At 37.8% G+C, this 19,408-nt stretch overlaps 2 protein-coding genes across 2 annotated transcripts; both read left to right on the top strand.

Moving 5' to 3' along the window:
• Positions 1 to 2,720: 2,720 nt before the first annotated feature.
• Positions 2,721 to 15,737, top strand: LOC146005337 (uncharacterized). Its single transcript, XM_083144512.1, has 3 exons — positions 2,721 to 3,044; positions 11,244 to 11,410; positions 14,638 to 15,737. The coding sequence occupies exons 1-3, from the start codon at positions 2,807 to 2,809 to the stop codon at positions 15,352 to 15,354; spliced, it is 1,122 nt and encodes a 373-aa protein (XP_083000638.1). The 5' UTR covers positions 2,721 to 2,806; the 3' UTR covers positions 15,355 to 15,737.
• LOC146005338 (uncharacterized) lies at positions 3,075 to 4,603 on the top strand. The gene has a single exon (XM_083144513.1). It carries the CDS (start codon positions 3,302 to 3,304, stop codon positions 4,286 to 4,288), a length of 987 nt encoding a protein of 328 aa, XP_083000639.1. The 5' UTR covers positions 3,075 to 3,301; the 3' UTR covers positions 4,289 to 4,603.
• Positions 15,738 to 19,408: the final 3,671 nt, after the last annotated feature.

Here is a 19,408-nt window from a genome sequence, read left to right as displayed (position 1 = left end):
TGGAGTAACGCGAGTTTACCTTGTGACAAGCGTACTCTCGATGTAATTCATGAAATGTAAAGCATCCATGTACAAACAATAGAGTTCCAACTTCAAAATTAGTGTTTTGGCCCGATAACTAGAGAAATGAACGTTCGGATACGACTTGTATATAGACGGTGTTAAAGGCGGAGCTACTGCGGAGCATGCGCACTCGTCTGGTCCCCCTCGAACATCCGGTTACGCTTAAGGTGCTATGGGCGTTAATATGAAAGAGCAAGGTGGAGATTCTTTTACAAGGAAATAAGGAGTCAACTGTGTAGGATATGGTTTCACAGTTCGATCGGGAACAAATTTATTGAGTCAAGTATCACTTCGTAGGTTTCCGAAGGACGTAGAGAGACGAAACTTGTTGATACAAGCAGAACGAAGAAAGGATTGGTACACGGAAAGTATTTGTACGACTTGCATTTTGTTAAGCATGTTGATCGTTTATCTGCGTGTTGTGTTGTGGTGAAAAGCACGCCTCTTAGTGAGGTTTCAAACCGAAGCGACACGCGACAGCAGTGGTTCGTACCGAAGTGATAAGCGACACAGGCCCATTTAGTCTATAAATAAGCATTTACCGCTCACGGGAAATCAAGTCTCAGGCGGCAAAATACACGCCATTGGGAATCTGAGCGACACGTGCAGCTTGTTCTGTCGCTTCGGATCGAAAAATTTCATTGATCACTGAGGATTTACTTTTAAGTGGCACGGAGATTACACCCCGAAGCGACAAGCAACAGCCCCTTTACTCTAAAGGAAACAATTCACCTTGCATACGAGTACAACAGACCGAGGCGACACGATGCATGGTGCTGACAAAACAACAGTTCAGTCCAAGCGACACGTGCATTTTCTCTTGATGAATTGGTTCGAAAGGAAGCTTTCAGACTGCAGCGATACGTGTTTCTTGGAAACCAACATTCAAAAATAAAAAACACCTTCCGAATTAAAGCGACACGACAAATTGTAGGTGTCGCTTGTCGCTCGGACTGGGCCGTTTTATCAATACCGTGCATTGTGTTGCCCCGGCCTGTTATTTGCGCAAGCGTGGCTGGTGAATGGTTTGCTTTAGATCGAATGCTTCTGTGCGAAATCCCGATATCGCTTGTCGCTTCAATCTGAAAACTCTCTTGTTGTTTGAAGTATATTCGTGCAAGTGAAAGTGGCATGCCACATCATAGGTTTTCCCTAAATCCCTCAGGCGGATAGGCGACGTTGAAAGCACTACATTTACTTTAGCATTTGTTATGTGTCATTACTTCTGCAGATTTGGTGGCAAAGATTCACTTAAGCTTTACTTTACTTTATAATATAATAATATCCTAGTTTCATACAATTATCTTTCGCTCACTTTTCCATTTACAAAATAATTGAATATATCTAAACTTTTGTACGTTTTGAGTTCGTCGTGCGTGTACATGAGACACTTGTATGTAGTATGCTATACAACTGGCGGCCACAAAGACACGTCATATTTTAAAAATCTGCTCTGCAGTTGATCATCCGACGGATTCTAGACATCCACTCCTTCATAGTAGAACTTTAACAAATACCTTTCTTGACTATCGTCACACAACTGATGAAAACAAGCGCTCATTTCTTACTTCGTATGCCGGTGAATCTGTACTGGCCTAAACCGGAAGTTCCGGGGGGACCGGGCAAGACCTCACCAATGTTTATGTTTACATTTTTAACACGGTCTATACTTCAAATTTTACGTTAATTAAACTACAGAAAATATCCAAAATTTCCGTTTTTAATTTCACAGATGCTGGACAAGGTAATTTATCCCCTATAGCAATAAGGTTTCGCAAAGGTTTTCCGTTGTCTCTTGTAGTTAATTATATAATTATGTTGACTTGTAGCAACCCACCTGCATTGTCGTACAATGAAAGATACCCCTAGACAAATCAGAGCCGAGTACGAAGTGCACCGAACTTCGAGTGCGGAGGTAAAGGGTGGGGGGCAGGCGAGTAACAGCCTGAACAGTTTATATAGCAGAGAAAAACCTGCGGGGTCATAATAGATTCTCCAGACCAATTTATCTTTCCAAGTACAAAATTATGTTACCAAAAGTAAGCATCTACGCTTCATTCAGTTATACAGACCAATTAATCGTACCGCAAAAGAAAAAATTCACCTCATGATCAAAATCACGCATTGTATATTCAGATATTAGTTTCCACTTCCAGCTTCCACCAGTCTCAAACCATAGAAAAGCCAGTTGACCATTTATTCCGGTGATGTAGTGCCGGCTATAGAGCCTATTCCCTCGTGTTTGTGTCCAGTCTTTTCGCTTTACTGCCTGAATCCTCTGATTTTTCCGTATTGGATCTGACTGAAAACTGTGCACAGATATCCGGGAAAGAATATTTGTTCCCAACCTCGTGTTGTAACCAAAAGCCACACAATGATTGTCGCCTTTTCTTAAGACACTGCCTTTACTCCATGCTATTCATATCAAAACCGGAAGTGAAGTTTACGCCCGAGCCAAGGAAGCACAGAAATGTGAACATCCTGTGAATAGCCCTAATATGCAAAAGCAAACCGCTTGAGTAGTAATCTGTGAGCAAAACAACGTCATCTACTCCTACTACAGCGCTGTATTCTCCTGCTGTCAAATAAGTAATTTCAACGTCACATATTGGCCCCACACAAGGGATATGAGATGTTAAGAATATTGTGCAAAATTGTTCAGCTGATAAGCAATATTGCACTTTTTTATGAAAGCACATCTAAATTTTGGATATCATTGGAATTTTTTTTTTAGGAAGTAGTAATGGAAAATCAGCGCATTAAATCATTCGTTTTCGTGGATCTAGAAGCAACTGGTCTTCCAGATATAGAGATTACAAGAACAAGAATAACTGAAATAGCGTGCATAAGTACGACGAGGGAGCATATGATAGAAACTCATAGGGACATAAAAGCGACAAGTATTCCGCGTGTATTGAATAAATTGACATTCTGCGTGTACCCGAAAAAAATGATACATCCGTTTAGCTCCGATATTACAGGTAAGACATGGAAAAAAAATATTATTTGTTTAATTTTACCCAACCAGAAGTTTTGTCGTATGCTTGTTTTGTAGTTTTTGTGATTAATTTTGAAATTAGGTACTGCTTTTCCAAGGAGTGATCAATTCGTATCCGCAGTTAGGAATATTCTCGGCAGAGGGCTCGTTGCGTTATCGTGGAAAGATCGGCGCATATAACAAGCAGGGCGATTGTGGCGCGCGTTTCTTGTGTTGTTTGTTGTTTTTGTCAGCGTAATTATGCCTAATTGTGCTGTAGCAAGCTGCGGAAATTACAATCGGAAAACTAAAGGAAGTAGTATAAAATATCATAGATTTCCAACTGATAATTGTGTAGTTAAACAGTGGATTAATGCTTGTGGACGAAAGGACAACATTAATATAAAACATGCGACCGTGTGCAGTCTCCATTTCTCTGAAGAAGATTATGTGCGAGATCTAAAAGCAGAACTTTTGGGTTTGCCACCAAAGAAATTTCTGCAACCAACTGCAGTACCATGGTTAAAATTACATTCAGTTACGCCAGTACCAAATAAACCTTTATCTTCACAACATGGTTCACATGTAGGACGTAATGAAAAAGTATGTAAAAATGTAAGAGAACGAGTGCCAAACAAGTCAAAGACTGTGTCGCCGAGAGTACTGAAACCAACTGCAGTACCATCGTTAAAATCACATCCAGTACGAAATAAACCAGGAGGTGGTCCAAGGATTTATCCTACAACTTCATCTTCAGATCATGGTTCACTTGTAGAACTTAATGAAAAAGTATGTAAAAATGTAAGAAAACGAGCTCTAAACAGATCAACACCTGTGTCGCCAAAAAAGAGAAAAAGTAATGTGTGTACAGAAACTGCAAGTAATGTTACATTTGAAAACGGATTCGACCATTTGCAAGAGAGCAACATACGTTTGCAGAATGAAGTGAATTTATTGAAAAAGAAAAACAAGCTCTTGCAACTTGCTTTGAACAAAAAATCCAAACAAGTTCAAAGTCTTGAACATAATCTCAATGCTAATATTACAGAAAAAGTGAAAGATATATTGAGAAAAGTGTTCACCGAAACTCAAATAAAATGTTTAGTAGAAGATACAAAGAAACCCCAGTGGACAAAAAGTGATATAAGCAAAGCATTGGCTCTTTGTTCCATTTCAAAAGAGTGCTACATTTATTTACGAAAAAAGGTGGGTATACCTTTACCTGGACTCTCTACATTGAGAACCTAACCGATATTTTTCACTAAATATTTCTGCATCTATTCTTGTGAAGATTATGTAACTTATGTGTTCAGTGGACTACTACTTGCTGTGGAGAAGCTGTAAATATGATATAATGAGATGCAGATATTGAAATTACCTGAATCGTGTTTAGATAATCTACCTTTCGAATGCTCTGCTCAAGCACTATTTAGTAGGGTACATTGCTATGAAATCCCTAGTTGACCGATATCGTGGTAGTTCTGGTGGTGGGAATGTGAAGGAGAGGTACTCCTCAGAAGACCCAAGGAGGCATTTGATTGAAGAGGATTAACAACCATATCATCAGGTAATTGACTAGAGTCAAACAATTTGGGATTATCTTCTTTAATTTGCACAGGGAAATTCCATGTAAGAAGTAGGGCCCGGATAATTATGTAATTTCATGTTTGAACCTAAAAAAAATGTACATTTTTATCGTGTGTTGGTCACGCACGGTCTCAGTTTCGGCTGTGTGATTTTAACGTCGTTATTTATCAATGATTGTTTTGTCAACACCCTCCCTCTGTCTAGCTGAGTTTCTAATCTTCCTCTTATACCCCACAATTTTTTTTTACTGCCTGAGTCCATGCGCGGGCTATAGGCGTACCGGAGTGAATTTACAATACCAGACCCTTCCCCGATTTTTGTAATATTTCGCATACTCACTAATTGAGGCCTCCTAATCACGAATTTGAAGTTAAAATTTGGGGGTCACGTGTAGAAATTGAGTGGTCCGCGATTGGCACGATTGCTCATTATTTATCGGAAAATTTTGTTTCCAATACTTAAAAAACAAAATATAACGTTCCTGATATTACTATGACCCCAAATTTTCTAAAAATTTCAATCTCCGCCAAACGTCTGACATTCCTTTATTTTGTTCTTTTTCACATTGGTATTTACGTATTCTGCATTCCTAAGGATTCTTGAAGGTGCGATTTTTTTTTCCACAAAAATAATTTCAATTTTCCACATATCGAGTAATTATGGTTTGTTCGTTTTTCGGTTGAGTTCCAATATGGCGGGCAAATCTTGACTAGTGTCGTCTATGATCAGTGGGTGTTTCCAACCTTCTTCACCGAAAAATACCTACTTTTGTGTTAACTGATTTTTTTTTTTCCAGGTTCGAAAACCTCTCGAACCATGCACGAATAGCCCCACAAACCATTCATAAATAGCCCCATGAAACATGCACGGTAAGGTTGGGTTAGGCAAACATAGTTAAAATTGTCATGTTCTTGCAAGACATTGGCGTGGTTGGAAACACTGACAGGGGGTTATGTCATCGAACGCATGCAACATTTGGTTCATGTAGTGGAAGGACATAGAGGCAACAGCTTTCGTGCATCGGAGAGGCATTAATCTTCAAAAATACATGATTTACCGGCAAAATAAAGGAAGCGATGGGAAAAAACACTTACACGACCTTTCAAAAGTGTACAGAAACTCAGTTCGTTAAGTACTTTCTCCTGTAAAATTGAAGAAATATGTTTTGTGGAGATCAAAATTTTACCATCCGTGAATTGTTTTGCGCTAATTGTGAAGACTAACAGATAAAAAAATCTTACTTTTGTAGCACTTGAACGGTAAACGCTCATCATCGAAGACTACATTTTCGTATCCGGCAATTTTACGATCGATGCACTGTTGCCAAACTTACCTGTAATCAAATCAGTCCATATTCCACATGTTCTTCTACATCATGATTTTCACTGTCGTCTTCTTCGTCATCCTAGACACATTTCCATGCTCTCCAAGTATGAAATTAACAGTGTGGCAATGCTGTAGACAGCGTTACTAATTGTGAACGTCAGTTGTTCATTTCAACAAATACGGCTCCCATACTTATATACGGAGAATCATTGTGAGAATTGAAAAGCTTATTTTACAACTTCTACATGTTAATGAACAATTTCTTCACCTCACCCAAACATGTTAACCTGAGATAAATCATCACGACTAATTATTTTGTGAATATAAGACGTAGCATAGAAATTACAGAAGAGTCCGGTATTGTAAATTCTTGCCGGCGTACCTAGCTTTCACTGAAAATCTGATATGCCGTTCCGTGTCCGATTAATGAAGAGTGCCTTTTTATAATTTTATAGAATCTCAATTGTTGAAAGAAAAGATACAATCGTAATAATTGAGGATTTGTCCTTTTAGACCATTAGTTTAGCATATTTAAAAAAAAACCGGGTGACTCGGACCGTGCGCGACCATCGATGTAAGTTTTCTCGCTCTACTTACCAAGGGTTAAGGTACATATTTTACTCCATAGGTATATATATTAACATAGGCTGTTTGCTTTGTTATACATAGAAAATATTTCTTAGAATGTATTTAATATGCCTTTTTAATCATTTAAAAATGAACCTGCATATATATATATATATAACAGAATGTAATTGCTCAAATAGATAGCCGTAAAATTGTTCACGCACTCGACAGTTGCTTCTCTGATTGGCTGGGGATGGAGTTAAGGTAAAGATACCTTCTGTTTTGGAGAAAACCCCAGTACAATGTTAGCTATTTACAAAGTGTTAAGTGTATGCAGTAATTTCCAAGGGCTTGGAAACTGATTACTCACCAGAAGATACGTGCGTGCAAGTTTAATAATACACTGATGCGAAGCTGAAAAATTTAGTCAATGGAAAGCTCTGTTATACGATAACAGAAGTTTCAAAGCAGGTTATTTGAAACCTAATTTTTGTGCCTTACTCTTTCAAGGATCATCTGTTGGAAAAGCAAAAGGAATATGTAAAATGTTATGTTAATTGAGATATGCTTCTGTTGGTTTTCAGACTGCAGCAATATGTTTAAAAGAAAGTGTGATGGCAATGGTTATTACAGGATGTTACTTTTTTAATTGGTTTTTAGTACATATTTTTTTATTTCTTAAATACATATATACCGGTGCGCAAAAGTCAGTTTACCCATACACAAATTCAAGTGTACATATAGAGGCCTGCATAGTCTGCCGTTTACCTACCCACTGCCCGCTTGCCTGTGAGGACAGGTATACCTGCTCGCCTGCCCACGGCAATGAGTCGACTTGCATCTTTACCCGGGTTCTTGGTCTTCAAGGCACTCTGCGCTTACAAGGTAACTGGGCATTCAACAAGACCCGGGCACCTGCAAAACCTGCTGGAAGGAAACAGCCCTCCGGCAGCGTGTCGCTCCAGGTGTTTCACCACCACGTGGACGGCTGCAGCCAGTGTTGCCTACTTACGAAGCTCCTAAATCCTACGAAGTCCTAGGAGGAGCTCTCTCCTCAAAGGAGAATTTATATACTTAGCGATTTCAGTTCAGCGTAAGCAGTTTTTATCTTATTGCCAGGAAATGCAGGCAATATTACAGCTTCATTTATCTAAATGAATGATCGAGCAAACAAAAATCTCCTCACTGAAAAATAATTGTTTTTCATCGCATGGTGCCTTAACCAGTCACGCAGTGCCACAACCAGAGGGGGGCAGGGTGCATTGCTCACAACCTTGGACGGAAATTCAGACTAGCGGAGGGGTCAGGGTGGGGGTCAAACATTAAAGTACAAGAAAAAACAGGCTAGCAGAATTTAAGAGTAGCAGGGCTAAGGGGTACTCAAGATGGAATTAATTTTCACATTTTTCTTGCATTTTCATTCCAGACGGCCAAGGGCACCTGCAGAGGGGGAATGGAGGGGTAATTGCAACCCCTTCATTTCAAATTTTATGAAAGTAGAAATATATTATAAAATATTATACAGTCTCATCAAGTTCAATGCCGTAGCAAAGGGGTAGCGGGAGTCGGCCCTGGGCGCCGAACGATCTAAGTGAGAAAAGTTTTAAAACAGAGAATGGTATGGCGGCCCGTGATATTATTTGCTATTAATGTACGAGTTGAATGAATTGATTATGTAATACGTCGCTCCATGTGAAAAGAAAATATTGTAGATGGAAATTTTACATGCCATATGTATGTACATTCGGAATGCATTTATCATGCACTTTCTTTCTTTCAAAAACAGTTTGTGTGCTTGTTTTCTATTATTAGCTAATGCGAAATTGACGTGTTGAAAAAAAATATTTCTAATCCTCTGTTTCAACACAAATGCGTGAGAACCGACTTCTTCTCCCTTTTTGCGTGATTTATGAGGATTATAATGCCTTTCATGCTACTTTATTACTATTATTGTGATTGTTGTTGTTGGCACGTTTATCCAAGTACTTGCCCCCCCCCCCCCCCAAACGAGGGTAACGGCAATGCACCTGGCTGGCTACGGCCCTGGTGTTCGCAGTAGAACAGTGTGTTGTTCGACTTGCGACCTCAGCGTCGAACGTGACATGTTTCAGTCCTGCCCTATATCACTATATATACGTATATTGGTTGTTTACGACATATACTTATGGATCTTGTGCCTCGGAAAACCTATTTCAGTGTGTGTGTGGGGGGGGGGGGGTAGCAACATTCGTAAATCTCATTTCATTGGTGATGTGGCTTACGAAGCTTTGAGTTCCTTTTTTAAGTAGTGAAAATCTATTGCAGTTGGCAACACTGCAGAACGGTGTGGGCCCGATGGAGTTCCTACTCGAAGCAACTACGTCATGCAGAGGGAGGGGCCTGCAGTTGATGGAAAGAACGAACTGAGACCTACTAGGTATTGTAAGACTGCGGGTACCCGGTGGGTCTACAATGCCTGCCAGGAACGATCTGGGCAGGTGGCCAGACAAGCTGCTCAAGCGAGGGTGTTGCGCAGGTTGCATGGTATTTCAGGAGTGATGTCTCGCGAACGGGTCTGCTTCAGGTCTTGTGCAGGCCTCTGTATCCATACAAAATACAAGTAGATACACAAAATTCCAGTTTCAGAGGTTTTGTTCAATGTGTCCTCCAGTGTCCTCCACTGTTTGCAATACATTGTGTGCAACGATCAACAACAGAATTGCAAATTCGATGCAGTAAACTTGTATCGTTCTTGGTGACATGAAACGCATTGATAATTGAGTTTTTTAGTGCATCCAAATCTCCGTTGATGATGAGTATACCATATCCTTAACAATTCTCCACAAAGCAAAATCACATATCTTCAAATCACAAGAACGTGCACACCAATCAATGGTACCACGGCATCCACTCTTCAAATGTGTCATCTAACAACAAACAACCACACTACAACAAGCCAGAGACTCAACTGTCGACAAAATAATAACAAGCACACTGTTGCCAGTATCACACGACAATGTTACCAACCGTATACCTAAAATATACAGGGTGTCCACAAAGTCCTGCTACCGTTACAATGAAACTTAACTTCTAAACTATATGAGATAAATACATGCAGTTTTTTTGCAACGTGTTCTACAACTCTGAAAGTTTTATTTACAATTACAACACTTCAACCTGTTCGAGAACTTCTGCAATCCGTGTACGAAGTGTGACAAGATCTGGAACAGGGGTTTCGTAGACATGAGTGGCCAGGAGATTGGTCCATTGCGGCCAATCCATCTCCCAGGGAAATGTTTATCCAAAAGGTCCCTCACATCTAGAGACCAATGAGGAGAAGAAACACGGATTGCAAAAGTTCTCGAACAGGTTGAAGTGTTGTAATTGTAAATAAAACTTTCAGAGCTATAGAACACGTTGCAAAAAACTGCATGTATTTATCTCATATAGTTTAGAAGTTAAGTTTCATTGTAACAGTAGCAGGACTTTGTGGACACCCTGTATTACTTAGCACAAGAAGTACATACACTATCTTAATACTATTATCAATGAGCTTTTTGGGTAAACTAACTTTTGCACCACCCTGTACATTGTTTTCTAGTACATAATTGTCTGTGCCCTACTAATATGCCATCTGTCATCAATGGTTGATTCAAGAATCTATAAGAAAAATACCCATTGCTTCATTCTCACTTCATTAAAGCATATTTGAGAACTTGTACTCTCATTCGTATTTGCCACTTGAATACTGCATCAGGGCTCAAAGGTACAATGGTAGAAGGCTCTAAGTGTAAATATTATGTTAGTATTGTATTGGCAGGCTTCAGAAGTTTCTCTTGCTTGCAAGTACAAGAGCTAATCAATACATGTTGATAAACGTAGCAATCTCAGCTATGTATTTTGGGGTGAGGGTGAATTGTACTTTGGAATAATGTTCTAGTGAAACACTGTACAAGAGGTAAATTATACAAACACTCTGAATTTGAGCTCAAGACCTTTGAATGTTTTTATCATCGATAGTTTAACTTACATAGCCATGAAACTGTTGAGAATACCACGTGGATACTCTGGAAGGAATTCTAAGCATATGTAATTTTTTCAGATTTTGGACTATCATGGTGTTTTTTTGAAATGTGAGGAAAATTCGAAAACCTTTCTGCCCTGGCCAAAGATCCAGCCGAGCCTTAAACACAAACTAGAATTGAGATGCAGACAAGTAAAATTCAGGTTTCGTGCTAAGTTTTCACTTCCATTGAAGCATCCATATTCTTTTGCATGGATCAATATAACACTGCAATACATACATTCGTGTAGTGGTGGTGGTGTTGCAACTTTTCTCAGTAACATTTTTCTCTGTGCGTTGATTCGACGCTACAACCGTTCAAAAAAGCATGTTTTGCCGCCTGAATGCTGACAACCACACACACAACATTTCTCGCTTGGATTTACAGCTAATAATGTGGTTGATAATTTGTCATTTTCACAAACTTTGTGTGTTCTTTGCAATCCTGCTGTGCGCTGTTTCGCCGCAGGAAATTACATCAGAGATATGATCAAATGTTGAGTTGGGTTGCCAGCATTCAGGTGGAAAAACGGTTGTAGCGTCGAATCGACACACCAACGAGAAAAATGTTACTGAGAAAAGTTGTTTGTTTTCATGTCCTCTATACGTGTCCGTGGGCGCCATTAAAATGACACCCTGTATATCTGCATGTAGAAGATAACTTTTTCTTTCCAATTTTAGATCTTACAAATGAAAATCTTGAACTTCAAGCACCATTTGATGACAATCTCTATACTATTATTGACAATTTTGTTCAACGGCTACCAAAACCTGTATGCTTGATTGCTTACAACGGGATGAAGTTTGATTTTCCACTTCTTCAGTCAGAGGTTCAAAAGCTTGGCAAGGTAAAGAGAATATTTTTAACCCTTCGTTGTTAGTGCACGGTCCGGGTGTGTGGTTTTAACATCACCATTTATTAATGATTGTTTTGTCAACACCCTCCCTCTGAGTTTTTTACCTTCCTCTTTTACACCACAATTTTGTTTTGAGTGTCAGTCAGATCTTCCAGCCACTAGGGGTTTCGTTGGATCTCTCTGGTCTCCAAGTCAGTGTAGTTGCACCCAGTTTGAACTGAAAACCTGGTCTGCCGTTCTGTATGCAACTAACGAAGAGTGCCTTTTTTGTTTGTGACTTCTATTAAACTGTCATATTTGTGCAATAACTGAACAGTTAGGGTAATAATATGGACATAAGGGAAGAAGAGCAGATAGGACACATATTCCTGTAAATTCCGAAGGAAAGTTTGGATGGACAGGTTGAGTCAGACGACCATTGAGACTGATCAGTGTAAACTTGAAAAAGATTGCCATGAAAAATGAAAAAGATTTTCAATCACCACAGGGTTGCTACGCATCTGGAAAACAGGGAAATGTCAGGGAATTATGCCGATCTTCTGGAATTTACGTGCATTTTGGAGTCTGCAAGAGAAAAAGTTGCAAAATGATCAAGCAGTTTACTTCCACTTCTGGATTCGGTTCTTGTGATTCCACTCCCAAAAAGATTCAGTTTAGAAACTTGTTTCTCTCATTCTTATGATTCTCAGTCTTGTGCAAAATTATTGTTCCTTTGAATTTCTGTAATAAATTTTCACTTTTATTATGATACTAGATATTAGAAAGAATATCAAAGTAAAACTTGCAGTCCAGGTATCTGATTGATAACTAAAGTATATTGGCAATATGATCATAATTATTGGAAAGGTTGGGGAAGATGAGGTTATCATCTATTATTTTATAGATGATAGTCTTGTTGGCATTTCCTATAGAGTTCCTATATGGAACAAAAAAATCTCCAGATGCTGTGTACTTATAAATGTAAGCAAAAAAAAAAAGCTGAATTTTCTACAACACCATAAATCCACCAGAAAATGAAAAATTGTGTAGGCTATGGTGAAATAATGTACTTTTCTTATCTTAGCCTGAAGGCTAGATGCATGCGATTATAGCACTCAATACATGTGATGCCGATTGTACCCTTCAAATTTTCACATATTCTTGTGTGTGTAGAATGAAATTTGTTTACAAAAAAGTTGTGAAAGTGAATATTCATATTAATTAACGGATTATATATTTAATTGAAAAACAGGAGGTTCAAAAGCAAAAATCATGATGATAGACATGTCTGGAAAAATTCCATTTTTGGACTGGAAACGTCAGGGAATTTCATAATAAAAAATTGAAGCAACCCTGCACCAGTTTTTTTATTTGCAAAAGAAACTTTTTTTTTTTTCATTTGCCTCCCCAATGTCGCAGTGGTAATGTCATTGCATTCATTATTTGGTGGAGGCACATAGTGGTTCTACTCACTTTAAACTGTAGGTCCAGTCAAGATTATCTTTTCTGAGCATAAAGTTAAAGACACAAAGACTCGTAAATCTCATTTTTCCAATTTTGTGGTCATGCATGTAACATTTTCATTATGTGTGTGGAACATTACTTATTTTGTCTTCTGTGTTTATTATCTAGAATGTACATGTCAGGGTTTTATAGAATATCAGTTGTTTACAAAAAGGATTTAATCGCAATATTTGAAGGTTTGCCCTTTTTGACCTTTGATTGAACATTTTTTAAAAACCCAGATACTTAGTTGTAATGCAATGCTCATAATATAATATTTTTATAGTTATTTTTGCATCTTAAAGTTAGACTACTTTATGTGGTTTCTCTTCTGGGTCAGTCCTTGTCAAATGGTAATACACTGGTTGCTTGACCATTTAATATATATGTATATACTATATATTGTGTTTTATGTTGTGAACCTTATATGTTGACAGTTGAGGACTGGTGTTTTTTTTTTTTTTTATTATCACTGATTTCAAAATGACAGACATTATTTTATCATGGTATGATTTGTAAGTGTGGGCAGTAACTTTATTTAAGTGGTAAGTCCAAGGAGAATGAAACAAAAACTAGTGTTAAGGACATCATAGTCTACAATCATATTGGTGAATAATATCCTAAAAATTAGTCCTTCATAATACTAATACAAGGGCTATTTTTTTTCCAACTTTTTATGGCACTTCCAGGTGGCCCGTGAAGCGCTAGTAAGTAGTCTTATGGGCCAAGTAGCAAAAATCAAGAATTTGGTATAATTTGGGGGTACTAATTTTCCTTTATACCACAGTTGTATGGGTGTGTAAGTATACCAAAAAACCATGATTGCCATCTCAAAGTGGTAGCTAATAGAAACGGTGTCATGACTTCTTTTCTATGCTTCCGTCTGGACTTCCTTCTGGATCTGGATCAGGATTCGAACTTTCTTTGGGATCGGGTTTGGGATTACACTTGGATCCTTCTAACTGCTTATTCAAAGTCCTCTGTATAAATTCTCTTAACTTATTTTTATGCTTAACAAGCAAGTCCAATATTTATGAAATAATTTCACCATCTAAGTCCCGATATCTAACCCTTTCCAACCCTTGAGGCATCAACTGGAATGCGGCGCCACTGGTAACTTCAACAAAGTGTAGACTTGGTGACAAACTACAACCAAAGGTGCTGTGGTTCGCGATTGGAACGTGCCGCCACTGGTGTAATCAAAAATTTCCACAGATTATGGAACCTGTTTGCAGGTAGATAGGTAGACACAAAATTATATCGGTGCTTTCACTTCTTTAAATGTCTTGTCTATTTACACAGGAGTACCAGTTTTATTTAACATACATTAATTTATTATTTTTATGTCTTTTCTTTATCTTCTTATGCTGTATTCTTTTATTTCTCATCTTTATAATTCATTTTGTCGCTTATATACAATGTCCTACGTGTATATTACATCAATCTTCTATCTCACTTGCCTTGTGCTGCCATCTCGGTTTCATTTCATGAACGAACTACGTAACAAAACCTATTTTTTTAATGGTAAGGCAAGCAATATTTTTTTTGTACCACATGATATGGACTGACCCTTCTACATTCCTAGTGTTTTCATACCTGTCCCTCTTATTTTTATTTTTTTTATTTTTTAACCTGGGTTTGCAATCAATCAAGAAAGTAAGTAACAATTTGAAATTGCAACAACTCAAAGTGATATACTCTCAGCCCTACAATTAATGCTTGATGTTATTTTTTAGAACTTACCTGATGATGTTATGTGTGCCGATGCATATCTGTGCTTTCGAGAACTACTATCACCAGTGGATAACCCTGTATCCACAACTGCCGACGAAACCAAATTAAATGGATATACACATGAGTTGCAACCTCCTCGGGACAGTAATAAACTTGGTCCTGTACAAGCAGATAAATGCCAAAGTGGAAATGATCCCAAAGAGAGAGTTTCTCTCACCAGTAACTTATGGGAAGATTTCACTATCAGTAAAGATTTGTGTAATGTTATTGATGGTCTGTCGAAACATTGCTGCGATGCAAAGTCCCCTGGCAATCACAGTGTACAAAATAATGAAGTTCTAAGTTCTCCTCGTGTTTTCAGCAATTTAGAACCTCTGATGATGCAGACTATTAATGAACGAACACCATCGAAACAAAAGCTGAAACCTTCAGTGTCAAACTTTTCACCTACAGAGGAGAGAAGTGACAGCGCAAGAAATAAGAAAGCCAAGATTGAAACCCCAGCTTCAAATAAGCTCATTTCGAGGAGTTCTCCCAAGAGCTTCAAGTTGAAAGATGTGTACGAACACATATTATGCAAGAAACCATCCAACTTGCACAGAGCTGAGGATGATACAATACTACTTTTAGAATGTTCTGTTGCCTTATGTCCTGAATTTATAAATTGGACTGATAGAAATGCTAAATCATTCAGTTCTGTAAGAAAAATGTGGGGATAGTGTGATGAATCTCAGATACTTTATGCATGCAATACAATTGAATGCATTTGTGAAGGATGAATATTGTATATGATTGTGTTGCATACATTTTATATTTTTTAGTGTGGCATGTTGCATGTTTGCAACTGAGAAGTACATGCGTGTGCTGCTACTTTTTGATAATATCCAACGAATGATCTATCTTATTAGGACAATTGAATATTTATATTTTATTCTATTGACTGTATGTTTCAATTTTAATAGTGCATATTACATAGACATTTTATATACTTATATTTTTATTGTAATGTTGAGGTGTTATGCCATATTAATTAAATCCTCCTGTTTATAAAACAGATAAGGTGGATAATTGATTCAAATAAATCCCATTTTTATCTTTGAATACAAACAGATTTTGTATGTTCTAATTTTACATGTGATCATGGGTACTGGTTAAGACACCACAGTGCAAAGACACTGATTTAATAGTGGCTGTGTACGGCGTTAGATATTTTGTAAACTTTAGTAACAGAAGGATATTTGTAGAAGAACAGAACTCCCAAAATTCTTTCATAGCAAAGTGCATGTAGTGAAACATCTCAAACCAGTTTACATTAAATGCACAAATAACAGTAGCATTTCTAGTCAGCCTAGTGTACCTGAAAAATGTTCATACTTTGAATATGGTGTCAATAAGATGACATCCTTGGTGTTGCACACATTGTTGGAGTCTCAGAGTAAATCTGCCCGTGACATTGCGTAGCATCTCCCGACGGAATGTTGTGGATCTCTTGCTGAATTCGCTCCTTCAAATCATCCCTGGTTCTTGGAAGGGTGTCCTGAATATGAGGCATATTCGGAAAGTGAGTACCGAAAGGGTGTAAGAAATAAATTAAAATAGTTTTGTACCTTTTTTATTTGAATTGCATTCTACAGACCTTAAACTACTTTTCTATGTAGTTTCCACCATTTTTCAAGCATTTGTCATAGCGTGGCACTAGTTTTTGTATCCCATTGTCATAGAATGTTCCCACCTGTGATGAAAGCCATCCATGCACTCCTGCTTCAACGCCATCATCCTCGTCGAAACGCTGACCACAATTTGGTAGAGGACCGTTTTCTTGAAATTTGTGGAAATTCCATGGAAAGCGAAGATATAGTGAAGTGTTTGTTTTCACGAATTTCCACATCGACTGCACGCACCAAATCCTCGGTCACAACAGATGGCTGACTGCTTCTTGGCTCATCGTGAACTGTCTCACGACCTTCTTTAAACATAAAAAAAAGACCCCTCACAGTTGACAGTGGATGTCTACCGGTTTCACATTTCTTGCATTGAGCAAACTAATCACAGACCGGACATCACAGTTGGCAGGCCGATTGAGTTTCTTGAACATTTCAAACCTTCATAAACCTACAAAGAAAAAGCATGACCTGCTCCCACGACTGCCTGTGGCTTACTAAGGGATGAAGGACATCATTGAGAACTCACACGGTCGCGACTGCAGCGCTACAGCGGCAATATTTGCAAACGGTACTTACTTTACGAATACGCCTCGTACTTTGGGTTTGAGGTAACCCCAAGGAAAAAAGTCAGGAGCTGCCAAGTCGGGTGAACGGGCAGGGAATGGAATACCACCGAATCTGCTGATCAGACGACCAGGAAATGTGAGTCTAAGCACATCGATACACACACTGGCAGTATGGCTAGTTGCACCATCTTGCTGGAAGAGTGTTTTTTGATCTGGGTCATAGTCATCGAGGGCAGGCAGGAAAAATGTGTGCAAAACCAAGGATGCCATCTTACTGACACCATATTAAAGAAATGAACATTTTTCAGGTACGCTAGTAATTCCCACTCATGTACAGTAAGTACATTCATGTTAAGAAAATAACTAATATTTGCTCTCTATTTTTTGTGATTTTTTAAAATCTTCCCATTTGACTGCCTCACCCTGTACTTAAATTGCAAGGGGAAAAAAATATTAGGCACCTTTATTTTAAAATGTCACTTATTTGCTGTCGACATCAGAAATTATAGACAGTGTTTATTTATTTTGGCAACCTCTTTCTCCATTAACCATTAAGAGCCAGAGTCTTGCATCACATGCCTGTATAGCTCTACGGACCTTCTCAAGCATGTGTTTTTGAAACTTGCTGCGAAGTCCAAAAAAAAATCATGGCTCAGGAGCTAATTGTTGTAGATATGAAATTGGTTTTGTTTTCTTTCTTCAAGACCAGGCTTTTAGCGAAGGTAAATTTTACATTGTGCCTCCCAATAAATAAATAAATAAATAAAAAAAAGCCTCTGTGGCACCCACATTAGACTGAAGCTGATGAAAATATTAGTATGTAGCAGTGGTACCAGAGGCATGGCGTGCATGTAGTTGCTGTTACCACAGGTAACACCGAAATATAAAGAATTGAAGAACCCGTCTTAAAATATTATTACGTACATAAACTGGCAATATTATCGTAAAGTAAACATTGCAGACTGACATTTTTTCTGACACCAGCAAAAGCGAAGAGGGGCATATTCCAAGATGGCAGATATTCCCCAAACATTTGGATGGCGGATTTTTAATATATTATTCACTTTACCATTCCCCACAATCTGGCACAAAAAACATTTGTGTTGCAATTATTTCCAGGTGAAACCATATATTTCCTCTACTATTATGGGTCCGCGGATACTAAATTTAAATACCTGATATATTAATAATAACATGATTGTCTGAATATTTCACTGTACATAGGGTGACCAGACACATACATTCAAAAAAGTGGAGAGAGCATGGCGAGAAAGGAGGACAAAGTCATAAAAAAGAGGACACCGAAAAAAATGGATACATTTGCCATTACTCATAATTAAATTAATATACAAAACTCTTACCAACATTTTGCTCACAGATGCTTTTCAGATCTCTTTCAAGAACTTCATCTTACCTTTAAGCAAAGAAAGCAATCTCCTAATCTGTTCTTTTAACAAATTACAAAGAATGCCTATAATTTGAAGCACAGAATTTTACTCCTTTTCTAATTCTTGGATATTAGATGGAAATATCTCCACAAGTGAATGCAAATGTAACAAGTAAGATTCGCTTAACTTATTTCGAAAAGCCAAATTAAAATTTTAGGTAGTTTAGATTGGGTAGAGAAATATGATTTCAATGCCACAAATATTTCTAGCACTCTTTCAACAGCAGAGGAAAGTGGCAACCACCTTACACTTTACCCCATATTCGTTTCTTCCATCCTTTAAAACTGGATATTTTCTTGCAAGATTATTGTTGAATTTACACTTTTGCTTCGTTATTTCATGAAAGTAAATATTACTTAATAATCAAAATTCTCACTACACATTTGTGTATCGTGTATGTATAATTCGAAAAAGAACTGGCCGACCTTTGTGGTGGAGTGGTTAGCATACCGTGCCACACACAAGAGGCCTTGGTTTCAAATCCCTGCCTTGGCATGGGTGACCTTCATCAAAATCATCATATCATTGTTCACACTCATCTTCACGATTAACCTAAAGTGGCAGAAAAGTGAAGTAAAATGAACCAAATCAATCAACCGAAAAGGAACTGCACAGACTACATGCGTTCCAGCAGTCTCAGCGCTTAATACTAATGACTGGGGTGCGGAAATTTGCCTATTTGCCTTTTTTATCTCTTTGTAGTAAACCACAGGCTTTCATGTTTAAACTTTAAAGTTCGTTTCATGGAGTTTCTATTCCTAAAACACATTTTTTATATTATTTTATTGTAGTTTACGGTTATTACAAGCATAAGAAAACAGTTTTTCTTTGTGACGTTTCAGGAGAACACAAGCTCCTTTCATCAGACATTTATTTTCATTTTGACTAAAGATACAGTTATAACAATGGTTAGTAATTTTTTAAACAAAAAGAATCCATTATATAATGGATGTTGTCAATGTTACATTGTTGTAATATAGCAACTTAACTGTGAAAAAAAGCAGTCTGTTTCATTTTTATTTGAGATTTTTTAAAATTATGAATCCCAAATATCATCAGGTAATTCAAATTCATTAGTCAAAATGAAAATAAATG

The sequence above is a fragment of the Lepisma saccharinum genome, chromosome 23 (assembly GCF_977018435.1).
Source record: "Lepisma saccharinum chromosome 23, izLepSacc3.1, whole genome shotgun sequence".
In the NCBI taxonomy this organism is placed as follows: Eukaryota; Metazoa; Arthropoda; class Insecta; order Zygentoma; family Lepismatidae; genus Lepisma; species Lepisma saccharinum.
This window is presented reverse-complemented; position numbering and strand designations above follow the sequence as displayed.

What these genes read in the sequence shown, in the direction of transcription:
- LOC146005337 (XM_083144512.1), top strand. Translation starts at nt 2,807, where the DNA reads ATGGAAAATCAGCGCATTAAATCATTCGTTTTCGTGGATCTAGAAGCA. An exon ending in GTTTAGCTCCGATATTACAG is followed by an intron (nt 3,045 to 11,243) that starts GTAAGACATGGA and finishes TTCCAATTTTAG; the next exon opens with ATCTTACAAATGAAAATCTT. An exon ending in AGGTTCAAAAGCTTGGCAAG is followed by an intron (nt 11,411 to 14,637) that starts GTAAAGAGAATA and finishes GTTATTTTTTAG; the next exon opens with AACTTACCTGATGATGTTAT.
- LOC146005338 (XM_083144513.1), top strand. Translation starts at nt 3,302, where the DNA reads ATGCCTAATTGTGCTGTAGCAAGCTGCGGAAATTACAATCGGAAAACT.